Source organism: Salvelinus sp. IW2-2015, linkage group LG20, assembly GCF_002910315.2.
Source record: "Salvelinus sp. IW2-2015 linkage group LG20, ASM291031v2, whole genome shotgun sequence".
Lineage (NCBI taxonomy): Eukaryota > Metazoa > Chordata > Actinopteri > Salmoniformes > Salmonidae > Salvelinus > Salvelinus sp. IW2-2015.
Genome location: NC_036860.1, coordinates 48,406,529 through 48,420,782, shown reverse-complemented (window position 1 = coordinate 48,420,782; position 14,254 = coordinate 48,406,529). Strand labels below are relative to the sequence as shown.

Below are 14,254 nucleotides of genomic sequence, written 5' to 3'. Positions count from 1 at the left end.
CTACCTACATGTACATGTTACCTCAGTTATCTTGACTAACCAGTGCCTCCTGTATACAGCTTTGCTATTGTTATTTTACTGCTGTTCTCTAATTATTTATTTATTTTTACTTTTTTAGGAATTTTCTTAACTGCATTGTTGGTTAGGGGCTTGTAAGTAAGCATTTCACTGTAAGGTCTACACCAGTTGTATTCGGCGCATGTGACAAATATGATTTAATTTTGAGTTGATCATCATGATGAACTTGCCATTCATTGAAAGCATGTAATGGAACAGTGATTGTAAACAGGGTTACAACTTAATATTGCAGTATATTCAAAAGGCAAGTTGGAACAGCATTTTTGTTGACACAGCAGTAGTAGGTCTCATGATGGCTGATGATGTCGAAACAGCCTGCCCTGCTTCTTTTCCGTATAAGAGATAGGACACTACACCACCATGTGTACACCATATACAGTCATTGGTGTATACCCACACAACATGGGGACAGGGCCTTACAGTAAACATATCCTAAAGGACAAAGTCAAATCCCTGCAAGTTCATCTGGTGGGAAAACATGCCCTCTGTGTCACAATATCAGTTAAACACTCCGTGTGTGGTTATGCTGTAAATTCTCTAGAATAGAACATTATTGACACAATATTAGTGGTGCTAGTACCAGATTAGCCACTACTGTGTTTCCATCAACATCCTTTCTTATAGAACTGATGGGTTTCATTTCTTCAATGATAATGTCAATTTGTTTCTAAGATGTGTCAAACATGAGGTAAGGGTTATGAATGAGTGAGTAAAAAAAAAAGGTAATATGCTTCATATCAAAGACATGCACAGAATATTAGACAAAAAATACTGTGGTCGCAAATAGATATAAACATGAAATCCATATCATGGAAGTCTTTCAGATGTTAACTGTTCATGTATAATGCTGTCCTCATTTATAGGCTTTTCTTCGTGTTCGTTAATACAAAAAGCCTTTAGTCTCTGGACAGACAGAGGATAGGGCGTTGCAGCACCAGCTGTGAGCCAATCATAAAGGATGGAGGGGGAAGGAGCCAAGAAGGAGGAGAAAGGAAGGGGGTAGGGTTGAGAGAAAGSGGGGAGTAAACAAGAACGCATGCTCACGAGAGAGGCAGCAAATGATGTCATGGCTTGTGCTGGTCTGTGCTCGCTCTTTTCCTCCCCACCTTCTGCTCTCCATCTCCCTCTCTTCTCTGTACATCGCTATCATCATTGTGAAGGTGGTGTGAGTGGCAGGGCTAGGAGGAAGACACGCAGCATCAGCACAGACATCCCCAACATCATCGTCACTAAGAATTCCTTCACCTAACAGGTAAACATGTTTACACTTAAAGTTATCCTGTACTTTAGTCTATGTATGGACCAGTAAGAAAGAGGTCAAACCACAATACATGACACCAAATCATAGAAATGAGCTAAGCCATCTATTTGACATAATTTATTACGCTCACTGTCCTCTTTTTGGTGTACTTTTATTTTGTGCTGCATCATACTATATTTGAAATGTACTGTACATATATCATGGGGCAATATTGCATGATGTTTGTGTTTAACTTGTGGAATGTATGTTAAATATGAATTTACATATGTTAATGTTTCTTTACATTTTGAGTATCATATGCTGCATGGCCCAGTGTCTTTCTCTGGTCTGTTAATAATTAATGCAAGTGTGCTGAATTAATCTATTTGATCCAAGCCTTCATTACTTTATTGATCGATTACTTTACTTGATTAATCTCACAGCACCCCCCTCCCCCCACCCCCCTCTTAAAAAGCAATAACAACTAACACCCTTGCCTTTCTTGAACTTTTCGTACTAGCACTGACTTTGCTGATAGCTACTTTTTGAGGAAAAATGTACTGACTATGACTGATATATATGGTTGTCTCACCTAGCTACATTATACAGTGCATTCAAAAAGTATTCAGACCCCTTGACTTTTTCCAGCCTTATTCTAAAAATGTATTAAATAAAACAATTTACACATCAATCTACACACAGTACCCCATAAAGCCAAAGCAGAAACATGTTTTTAGAAAGTTATTTACAAATGTATTTAAAATTAAAAACAGGAATACCTTATTTACATAGGTATTCAGACCCTTTGCTATGACACTCGAAATTGAGCTCAGGTACATCCTGTTTCCATTGATCATTCTTGAGATGTTTCTACAACTTGAAGTCCACCTGTGGTAAATTCAATTGATTGGACATGATTTGGGAAGGCACACACCTGTCTATATACGGTCCTACAGTTGACAGTGCATGTCAGAGCAAAACCCAAGCCATGAGGTCGAAGGAATTGTCCGTAGAGCTCCGAGACAGGATTGTGTTGAGGCACAGATCTGGGGTAGGGTACCAAAATATTTCTGCAGCATTGAAGGTCCCCAAGAACACAGTGGCCTCCATCATTCTTAAATGGAAGAAGTTTGGAACCACCAAGACCCTTCCTAGAGCTGGCGGCCCAGCCAAACTGAACAATCAGGGGAGAAGGGCCTTGGTCAGGGAAATGACCAAGAACCCGATGGTCACTCTGACAGAGCTCCAGAGTTCCTCTGTGGACATGGGAGAACCTTCCAGAAGGGCAACCAGCTCTGCAGCACTCCACCAATCAGGTCTTTATGGTAGAGTGGCCAGACGGAAGCCACTCCTCAGTAAGGCACATGGCATCCAGCATGGAGGTTGCCAAAAGCCACCTAAAGAACTCTCAGACCATGAGAAACAAGATTCTGTGGTCTGATAAAACCAAGATTGAACTCTTTGGCCTGAATGCCAAACGTAACGTCTGGGGAAAACCTGGCACCATCCCTACGGTGAAGCATGATGGGGAAGTTTTTCAGCGGCAGGGACTGGGAGACTAGTCAGGATTGAGGGAAAGATGAACCGAGCAAAGTACAGAGAGATCCTTGATGAAAACCTGCACCTCAGACTGGGCCGAAGGTTCACCTTCCAACAGGACAACGACCCTAAGCACACAGCAAAGACGACGCACGAGTGGCTTTGGGACAAGTCTCTGAATGTCCTTGAGTGGCCCAGCCAGAGCCCAGATTTGAACCCGATCGAACATCTCTGGAGAGACCTGATTCTGTGCCTCCAACTTTGTGACAACAGTTTGGAGAAGGGCCTTTCCTTTTTCAGCATGACAATGGACCCGGCCACAAAGCAAGGTCCATACAGATATGGTTTGTCAAGATCGGTGTGGAAGAACTTGATTGGCCTGCACATAGCCCTGACCTCAACCCCATCGAAAATCTTTGGGATTAATTGGAACGCCGACTGCAAGCCAGGCCTAATTGCCCAACATCATTGCCCGACCTCACTAATGCTCTTGTGGCTGAATGGAAGCAAGTCCCTGCAGCATTGGTCCAACATCTAGTAGAAAGCCTTCCCAGGAGAGGGAAGGCTGTTATAGCAGCAAAGGGGAGACAAACTCCATATGAATGCCCATGATTTTGGAATGAGATGTTCGACGAGCAGGTGTCCACATACTTTTGGTCATGTAGTGTATCTTAAGATGAATGGATAATCTTAAAATGAATGGATAAGAGTCGATCTGGATAAGAGCATTAATTAAATTAATAAAATTTTAAAAATATATATATATTGAAAACAACCCACTATAAAAGAAAGTGAGATATTCCTACCATGGTCTCATTTACTTAATTGTGATATTTTTACCCAACAACAGGCTTGTCTCCAGTAATGATACATAATGGAACGTTATTTAATTAAGTAGCTCTCGGAGAGGAGCTGAACTAACTGTAACAGTTTGAGATGGATGAATATATGTGTGTGGGTATGGGTGTGTGTGTGTCCATCATAAATCAGCGGCCACAGCAGCCATTTCTTGTTTGGGCAGGGAATCATTCCAGCTAATGGAGTCTTTTCGAACGTGTGTGTGTGTGTGTGTGTATGTGTGTGTGTGTATATGTATATTATATAAAATGCCCAGAGGATGTGGTGTGCTGAATGTATCGGCTTAATGACCAAATCTCTCCCAATACCTCCTCATTTCCTGTCTCCGTGGACTCGGTGTCCTCCCAATGTTATTTCAACATTATGGCAGTGCACTTGCTGTTGCACTTGCTGTGAGAAACTACAGCAGTCTCTTGCATCCCATCCTTAATGTTTTACCTCTCTCTCTATCTCCATCTCTCTATCTATAGGGCAGAATGGCAGAGGGCTCCGTATCAGTAGCAGAGGTGGAGACGGCCTTCAAGAAGTTTGCCATTCATGGGGACACCAAGGCTACTGGGAAGGAGATTAACGGGAAGAACTTTGCCAAACTCTGCAAGGACTGCCGGGTCATCGACGGCAAGAACGTCACTGCCACCGATGTGGACATTGTCTTCACTAAAGTCAAGTGAGACTCGGTCCAGTTTCAAACCTCCACACTGACAGATACACAGTCATCTTTCTAGGAAAGAGGGAATATGGCCAGAGGCCCTCAGAATACCATATCATGAGTAAAGGTAAAACTCTCAAAATGTTTTCTGTGTATTTTAGGGCGAAGACAGCTCGTGTGATTGCCTTTGAGCAGTTCAGCCAGGCCCTGTCAGAGTTGGCCCCCAAGCGTTTTAAAGGGAAGGGCCAGGAGGAGGCGCTGCAGCAGCTCTACGGCCTCATAGCAGGGAAGGAGCCTGCCAACGCAGGCATCACCGTGAGTGTCTACCTGTCAGCAGCACACAGCCTGATAATATTACAGTCTCAAAGAGAGCTTGTGTGTGTGTGTCCGCTGTGTGTGTCCCCGCTGTGTGTGTGTCCGCTGTGTGTGTGCATATCTGTGTGGTGGGTAAGCTCTTACTTTGTATCCTCATCTCTCATTCTCCCTTTCCCTTTCTCTTTCCCTTTCTCTTTCCCTTTCCCTTTCTCTTTCCCTCGCTCTTTTCCCTCGCTCTTTTCCTGCTCATAGAAAGTGGCCAAGGCAGCGGCGGTGGACAGACTCACAGACACCACCAAATTCACAGGGGCACACAAGGAGCGGTTTGACGAGTCGGGCAAGGGGAAGGGCAAGGCCGGGCGAGTAGACATTCCAGATGCCAGTGGCTATGTGGGGGCCTACAAGGGCAAGGGCACCTATGAGGATAAGGTCAAGGAAGCATAAGCAGGACAGAGGGAGCGAGAGAGAGATATGCTCAGTCAGACCCCACTATTTACCCCAAAGACCCTCCCTAAATAGTGTAATTTAAGTGAGAACTTGTGTAAATGTATATTAATGCACATACTGCGCAGGTAGGATGGGCTGGTCAGTCACTGGGTGTCATAGTATTATATATCCTTTAAAGTTGCATGTTGGGGTGGTGGTTGTTATGATGGAGAGGGGCGGTGTAAGGGTGAGGAGTAAACCTGAATAGAAAACAAAACAGTGACCAATAAAAACGTGAATAATATTTAGATATATTCACCTTCCCAAGCGCTCCAACCCCTGACCCTCCAACCCCTGACCCTCCAACCCCTGACCCTCCAACCCCTGACCCTCCAACCCCTGACCCTCCAACCCCTGACCCTATCCCTCCCAGCTTCACTAGATGCCTCCGTATGAGTCATTTTGCCTTGTTTATGTGTTGTGTATAATATATATATATATATATATATATATATACATACAAAAATATAAACGCGTCATGCAACAATGTCAACAATTTTACTGAGTTACAGTTCATATAAGGACATCAGTCAATTGAAATAAATTCATTAGGACCTAATCTATAGGCAGGGGCGCAGCCATGCAGCATTTCTCCTTTGCCAAGATAATCCATACACCTGACAGGTGTGGCATATCAAGAAGCTTATTAAACAGCATGATCATTACAAACGTGGTCCTTGTACTGGGGACAGTAAAAGGCCACTCTAAAATGTGCAGTTTTGTCACACAACACAATGCCACAGATGTCTCAAGTTTTGAAAGAACATGCTCCAGAGCTGTAGCCAGAGAATTTAATGTTCATTTCTCTGCCATAAGCCACCTCCAATGTCGTTTTAGAGACGTTGGCAGTACATCCAACCGGCCTCACAACCGCATACCACGTGTATGGGGTCGTGTGGGCGAGCCATTTTCTGATGTCAACTTTGTGAACAGAGTGCCCCATGGCGGCGGGGGGGTTATAGTATGGTTAGGCATAAGTTACAGACAACAAACACAATTGCATTTTATCGATGTCAATTTGAATGCACAGAGATACCGTGATGAGATCCTGAGCCCCATTGTCGTGCCATTTATCCGCTGCCATCACCTCATGTTTCAGCATGATAATGCACGGCCCCATGTTGCAAGGATCGGTACACAGTTCTTGGAAGCTGAAAATGTCCCAGTTCTTCGATGGCCTGCATACTCACCAGACATGTCACCCATTGAGCATGTTTGAGATGCTCTGGATCGACGTGTACAACAGTGTGTTCCAGTTCCTGCCAATATCCAGCAACTTTGCACAGCCATTGAAGAGGAGTGGGACAACATTCCACAGGCCGCAATCAACAGCCTGATCAACTCTATGTGAAGGAGATGTGTCGCGCTGCATGAGGCAAATGGTGGTCATACCAGATACTGACAGGATTTCTGATCCACGCTCCTACTTTTTTTAAAGTTATCTGTGACCAACAGATGCATATCTATCAAATCAAATGTTATTTGTCACATGCGTCAAATACAACAGGTGTAGACCTTACCGTGAAATTATTAATTACAAGCCCTTAACCAACAATGCAGTTTTAAGAAAATAAGAGTTAAGAAAATATTTACAAAATAAACTAAAGTTTAAAAAAAAGTTACACAATAAAATAACGAGGCTATATATACAGGGGGTACCGGTACCGAGTCAATGTGTGGGGGTACAGGTTAGTCGAGGTAATTGAGGTATGTACATGTAGGTAGGTGTAAAGTATTCCCAATCATGTGAAATCCATAGATTAGGGCCTAATGAATTTATTTAAATGAACTGATTTCCTTATATTGTAACTCAGTAAAATCTTTGAAGTTGTTGCATGTTGTGTTTATATTTTTGTGACCAGTGACCCATGACCCAACATTTAGTGCCCTCTAGTGTACAAAACAAGTTAAAACATCTCTAGACAGAACATATACAACACACAAAATGGTATATAGGCAGGCCAAAACGCCTCCTACAGCCTCAGTCATCACTCCTATTACTGCAGGAACTCACTTCTCTACTACTACTACCACACATTTTGCCTTATCATTGAGGTTGCTACTAACACTAATACCCTGGTATTATGCACTGCTTTCACCCAGCCTTCTCTACTGATGTCCTTAGCTTTCATCTGCTCTGCTATAATAACTGTATATTGTAAATATAGATAGTTGCATGGATGAATGAATGAATAAACAAATGGATAGATGATGTAATAGATTAATGAATGGTGAATGAATGAGAAGAGAAAAGATTTACACTGTATCTGTACAGTGTAGCGCTTTGCCTGTGCTTTAGAAATGAAGAGAGAATAAGAGACCGATGAGGACATTCCTCCACTCCTCCAGTGAGGAATGACTAAATGAATTGTTCTGTTGGAGGACTGGGAGCCTCCTGACTGCACTGCATTGTCTCCTATTGGGTTGTTGTTCTGTCCCTACTGATCACTGTCTGTTGTGTTTTGTACAGTTTAGCTGTGTCTCCCTCAATTCTGAAAAGCTATAAGAGTATGTATATGTTCAAATAAATCACTGAGCAGCAATTCAGACCATGTGAAAGAGTATTTTTCCCACACGCATGCATGCGCACACACACACATACACACACACATACTTTATCAAATGATATCAACGTAGCAGGGATTAGTAAAATTCCATGGGGTACTGCACACCCCAAAACACAGTATCTGTCCCTAATACCCTTACAAAGCCAGTCTGCCTCCTCTGCTAAGTCCCATACAATGGCAGGTGGGGTGCAGTAAGGCTATAAAGTGAAGTATAAAGTTGCATGTGACATTCTCAGCCATGTTCAGTGGAAGTGGGAGTGTGCTTTGGTGAAGTTCAGAACAGTTCAATTCACTGTAACGCTCTGAAAGCACATGACAGTGCCTTCCTTGTATGTGAGGGTGTATCTGTGTTTTGCTTTGTCCTCTCTCCCAGGTATCGTGCTGCTGTGTGTTTAGGACGGCCCTGGGACAGGTGGGYCCGGGGAAGGGAACCTACTTCTGGAACGGCCCAGGACAACCCTGCACCACCAGAACACTGTGAGAGAGAGACAATACAGAGGAAGGGTCTATATCTCAGTGTTTGGAATAGTCTGTTTGAGTCTCAATGAGGATGTGTGTGTGTGTATGACAGACCCAGCACCCTGTGGCTGCTGTGTGATGCAGAGACCGGTAGGGCAGCTGCATAAATATTTTGACACTACTCTGACCCAACTAGAGAAACACCTGGATACAGCCCAGACTGCACTGATTGACATTAAAGGTTAGTCTTATCTATGACCTATCTGTGTGTTTTACTATCAGATTATTGACGATCCAAGTCCCTATATATGTGTCTAGACCCTATTGTAACTGTTCTAGTAGAAAGAATAACAACCCACTGGGCACAATTCAATGTCTATTTGACGTTGGTTCAACATAATTTAGTTGAAATGACATAGAAACAACGTTGATTCAACCACTGTGTGCCCAGTGGGAACGTAACTATTGAAATATGACCCTTTATAGCTTCTCTAGGTCCTACACAACTCATTCTTCCCTGTATATCTCTGACCATTTTTCTACCCTCCTTCCTCTCCCTCCCTCTCTCTCCTGTCTAGAGAGCCGTACAGTGTTCTTAGTGGCGTTGACACGCTGGCGTTGGTGCGTGGGTCCAGTGAGGAAGCAAATCACAGTAGCATACGAGCATGTGTTCATCAACCTGGGCCAGGCTTACGACGTGTCCTCAGGGGTGTTCACCGCACATCTCTCTGGGGTCTACAGTCTGGCCCCGATGGTGTGAAGCGATGCAGGCTTCCCGGGGGCCCTGCTGGCAGCCTGTAACACGATGGCCAGAGCCTGGCCACACTCCAGGAGAAGAACCACGAGGACCGGGAGGACACAGCCAGCACCGTGCTGGCCCTGCAGTTGCAGCCTGGGGACACCATGTCCGTCTGCCTGCCCCCTGGCTGCTTCCTCTGTGATGACCAGAGCCACCACAACAACTTCAGCAGCTTCCTGATCTACACCACAGACTGACTGCTAGGAGCTCACTCATCGTCATGACTACAGTCACTCTCTCTCTGTCTTTCCCTCTCTAAATTTGTTCTTGTCCCAGATTCTGCTTGTATTAGCTCTATCACCTGCTCAACAAGGCCTGTGTGATTCAAAATATTGTTAACGGCATATTACTCTAATAATGTTCACCAGACTTGGGGTTTCAACTAATCATTGGTAAAATACACTGAGTATACAAAACACCTGCTCTTTCTATGACATAGACTGACCAGGTGAATCCAGGTGAAAGCTACGATCACTTATTGATGCCATTTGTTAAATCCATTTCAATGATGGGGAGAAGACCGGTTAAAGAATACTTTTTTAGCCTTGAGATAATTGAGACGAATTGTGTGCCATTCAGAGGGTGAATGGGCAAGACAAAAACAGGGTATTGTAGTAGGTTCCAGGTGCACCGGTTTGTGTCAAGAACTGCAATGCTGCTGGGTTTTTCATGCTCAACAGTTTTTAGTGTGTGTCAAAAATGGTCTACCACCCAAAGGACATCCAGCCAACTTTACACAACTGTGGGAAGCATTGGAGTCAACATGGGCCAGCATCCCTGTGGAATGCTTTCGACACCTTGTAGAGTCCATGCCCTGTCGAATTGAGGCTGTTCTGAGGACAAAAGGGTGGGGTGCAACTCAATATTAGAAAGGTGTTCCTAATGTGTGGTATACTTACTCAGTGTATGTTGAATGGAAATGGTTTTGAATTAAAACATGTATGAACACAGCCCTTCCCTTATAGACCCACAGTGTAGAAGCACATACAGGTTGCTGGCTGACTGAAGAGAAAAGTAGATGTAACCATCTCAGGGTGGCTGCATACCCACCCACCCACAGTGGAACTGTAGACCTACTGTCATGTAAGTATAATGTGTGGCAATGGTTTCAACTTTCCAACAATACATTGCAGTGATGAGAAATATCAGACTGATTGCTCCATTATTGTCTCTGTTTCAGTTACAAACACTCATAATGACACACCCATGACCAGAGTGATTGATTATTATTCACAAAATCTTTAAGCGTTAATTGTTTTTGTTTATTTCAGATAGATGTCAATGATGGGACTTTTATATTGTTCTGGCAATATCATTAAATTATTTAAGGGGCAAGTGTTACATAAGTATACCTAAGATACTCAAAACTAGGCACAATATCCTGAAATTTAACCCTGAGTATGAACCAGAACAAGCCTACTTACAGACTCAAAAACACTTTCACTGCAGCCTTGTGTCCTCCATAACAACAGCAGCTGGCCAGGCACCAGGCCTATACAGTGTGTCACAACTTCACATTGTTGTTACACCTTGATGACCTATACAGTGTGTCACAACTTCACATTGTTGTTACACCTTGATGACCTATACAGTGTGTCACAACTTCACATTGTTGTTACACCTTGATGACCTATACAGTGTGTCACAACTTCACATTGTTGTTACACTTGATCGACCTATACAGTGTGTCACAACTTCACATTGTTGTTACACCTTGATGACCTATACAGTGTCACAACTTCACATTGTTGTTACACCTTGATGACATATACAGTGTGTCACAACTTCACATTGAACTATTTGACCTGTGGTCAGTGCCAGCAAGAAAGATCAGATATACAGATAAGTGATTGGAAAACCACAGACTAAACCATGTGATAGAGGAATATTAACAATATTTAGATGAAGCTGATATCAAAGCTGTGTTGGAGCTTTTGGTCTGGTGGTTATAGAAGACATCACCAACCTACCTCCTGTGACTCAACTCTTCTGTCTGTCCTGTGTTCTCAGTTAATGGTAAGGGGATTATAGCGCAGAGAGCTTGGTGTCCATAACTTTGGATTTGCCCCAGAACAAGCATTCTTGTACTAGCGCAGGCTGTGCCAGCTTTCAGAAGATCCCAATCTCAGAACAATGTGTCACTTAGAACCATTTTGATGTGAATCGGATGTTGTGACACTGATTACGACAATGGCCCATGAGAAAGGAGATGAAAAGTCAATGGAGAGATTACCTGATCACACACACCATGACACCTTCACTGTCAGGTTCACTACCTACCGTATGTCACCACACAATGAACGAGGAGGACAGGGAAGCGGGAAGGACAATCGCCCAAACTAGGCCTCCCATTGATCAGGTATTATCAGTCTCCTATTGAATTCCAAGAGCACTGGGGCAGAGACACCACCAGGAAGAATAAACAACCTCACTGATGCCATCAGTCCACCTGACACCAGTGACCTAATAATACACACGGATTGCTACAGTCGCTGTATGTACACATTACACACTTGGGTTGATAATCTGGGTGGACCCTGCAGGATCCTGCCTTCACACCTAGTGTGGGTGTCCTGCCCAGGGACCTGGAATTGGAATTGTGTGTGGGAGAGAGTTTGGGGAATTGTGCTGGCAGTGTCGGGGTGTGTCGGAGAAGATCCCCCCTCTCCCTCCCCCCATAGGGTAGTCCACCTACAATAAAACTCACCTGGAAGAAGCTGAGTGTTGGCTTTGCTGGTACTGTACATCCTGTCTCTCTGTGTGTCTGTTAGCGCTGGTTCCTGTTAGTGTTGGAGTGTTTGAGGACTGGAGTTTGCTGCTGCTGCCTATCTTTTACAGAGCTGAGGGCTAGAGGACTTGGGCGTGGACCAGAGGATTGGTTTGTTCTTGCTGACACAGTCAGTACAGTGATGACAGACATATGAGGTTGGGATCAAAACAGTATGTACAGTACTTAGAGCTGTTGTTTAGCTAGTTCATCTCTGTCACAGAGATATCTATCTGGACTACTGATGTGGAGTGAGGAGATGGACTATGATTGCACAATACAATTATTAATAGCCTTATGACACCAAACAAAAATGAACACTGGGTGAGTAAAATATATGAAATGATGGAAAGTAGTGCCCATAATCAAAAGTGGATAATGTATGGTATAAATGAAATGGACTTTTACCTGTCTCAATTGATTCATGATAATAAATGCCAACCTGAATTGAAATCACTGTAACGTTAACAAAGGAGTACAAATCAACACATTTGTTGACATGAATGAATCAGCTACGTTGCATCACTTTGCATGTCCTTAACCCTCCTCTCTCTACCCATGTCCCCCCACCTCTCTCTCCCTGCCTGTGGTTAGTAGCATGGGAGGGTGTGCTGCCGTGCGGCCGCTGGGACTGTGAGTGTGTGTTTAAGTACCAGCGGGGATGCTCCATGAACTGGAGGAGCAGGTGTCCACCAGGATGATGACCCTGTGGCACAGCCTGTCCCAGCTGGGCAATAGCATCCAGGAGGTCACAGGTACCAACATTATAGAAACATTATATCTGGTACACAGACAGACCAGGGAGGGGTGACCTCCTTCTAATTCTATGGATGACCTCTCTGCTAACAGAGGCCAGGGCTGCTAATAATATACGCCTCAAAACACGTACTTCCCACTGCACAGATGTCAGTTTAATGTCTAATTCTGATTTACATTTGATTGAGCTCACGTAGTTCAACGTGAACTCAATATGAAATTAACAAAACATTAACCATGTCAATGGAATTTAAAGTTGGGTGATAAAAAGACAAGCATTCCAGAAATTCCTTTCCACGTTGACTCAACATCATCACATTGACTTTTTTTTTAGATGGAGAATTAACGACCAGTTTGTGCCCAATGGGCTATCTCTATCTGACTGAAAAACGGACTCTCTCTCTCTCTTTCTCTCTCCAGGAGGAATGCGGGTGGCATTCACAGCCACCATGAGTCCCAAAAGCCACTGCTTCGGCCCCTTCACCAGTAACGTGCCGATTCCCTACACCGAGATCTCCCTCAACCACGGCAACTGCTACAACCCTGCCCTGGGTATGCATACACACCAACCTTAAACCCACTACACATATTCCACAGACAATACACTCAATAATAGTCCTATCCTGGACATGCATTCATCCATTTCAATAACTCCATCACTCTGCTTCCTCTCACTCCAAGTGTGCACGGCGGACCAGAGGCTGAACCACAAGCTGCAGCTGATGAGGAACGGGGAGATGGTGGTGTCCACGTGGGAGGATAACCGGGAGGACTCGGAAGACAGACCGTCCTGATCCTGCTAGACAGAGGCAGCCAGATGTACGTGGAGCTGCTCTCTGGAAGACAGCTGTGTGGAGGCTGAAACCCATAGACAGACATATTGTACATCCAATGAGACATACAACTGTACTGAACAGTTAAAAGCACATGTAAATTGTAGTCAACTCTGATCATTCACATCTATGTCTTTTTTTTCATAAAAAAGGTTTTCTCACTGAAGCAGAATCTAACTATTAATATTGTTTCGTTTCACAGTCATCACCAAAGCGACTGCTGTGTTTTTAGGCTAAAAGGTTGTGGTGATTTATTATGATATACTGTGTAAAATGTTCATCATTAAACTGAATCATTAACTTGCAGAAACCCTATTTTACCACCAGCTCAGAAGAACTGTGTGTGTGAAAGGACTGTTTACTATCTTCTCCCTGACTCAGGTCTCATACACACATTGGTGTGCTCTGGGACCACACACAGTTTCACAGGTTAGTTGGCCATGTTCACACAAACTGGTTTGCTTCTCTCCTCTAGCTGTGCATTTTCATTGGACCAATTCAGTTTAGGACATTAAACCATTTTGTGCTTTAGTGGAGACTAAACCCTGCAGATTCAATAGCTATGTGTGTCTAAGGTTTACTAGTTCAGTAGCCCAAGGTCTGGTGGGTAAAGAGATATCCTTGTTGCCAGGGGTAACGAGTCCAGTCTGGTGCCCTTGGATGGAGAACAACTGACAATAAAGACACAACGCACACCTGGCACCTATTAACAGAATAGCCTAGAGGCTAATATAACACTGATACAACATTACCCAATACCTTTCATTGGAATGACCTTTGGGGTCAGACAGTTACTTCATTCTAATGATGACTCCTCTCAGTGATGTCATCTGTGACGTCAATGTTTAACCTCGATGGCCTCTCAAGCTATGGCATGCCCCGCTTTTGCTGTCAATGTAATGATGTCA

General features: G+C 43.8%; 1 protein-coding gene and 1 pseudogene across 1 annotated transcript; both read left to right on the top strand.

Annotated features, from left to right (window-relative positions):
* Window positions 1–1,106: 1,106 nt before the first annotated feature.
* Window positions 1,107–7,712, top strand: LOC111980225 (tubulin polymerization-promoting protein family member 3-like). Its single transcript, XM_024010910.2, has 4 exons — window positions 1,107–1,330; window positions 4,186–4,382; window positions 4,526–4,679; window positions 4,932–7,712. Exons 2-4 carry the CDS (start codon window positions 4,192–4,194, stop codon window positions 5,121–5,123), a joined length of 537 nt encoding a protein of 178 aa, XP_023866678.1. The 5' UTR covers window positions 1,107–1,330; window positions 4,186–4,191; the 3' UTR covers window positions 5,124–7,712.
* An 88-nt stretch (window positions 7,713–7,800) lies between these two features.
* LOC111980226 (complement C1q-like protein 4) lies at window positions 7,801–10,057 on the top strand (annotated as a pseudogene).
* Window positions 10,058–14,254: the final 4,197 nt, after the last annotated feature.

Bases quoted from the DNA above. Each gene is read 5' to 3' on its own strand.
- LOC111980225 (XM_024010910.2), top strand. From the start codon at position 4,192: ATGGCAGAGGGCTCCGTATCAGTAGCAGAGGTGGAGACGGCCTTCAAG. The intron at 4,383-4,525 runs GTGAGACTCGGT...TGTGTATTTTAG, and splicing joins ATTGTCTTCACTAAAGTCAA to GGCGAAGACAGCTCGTGTGA. The intron at 4,680-4,931 runs GTGAGTGTCTAC...TCCTGCTCATAG, and splicing joins CTGCCAACGCAGGCATCACC to AAAGTGGCCAAGGCAGCGGC.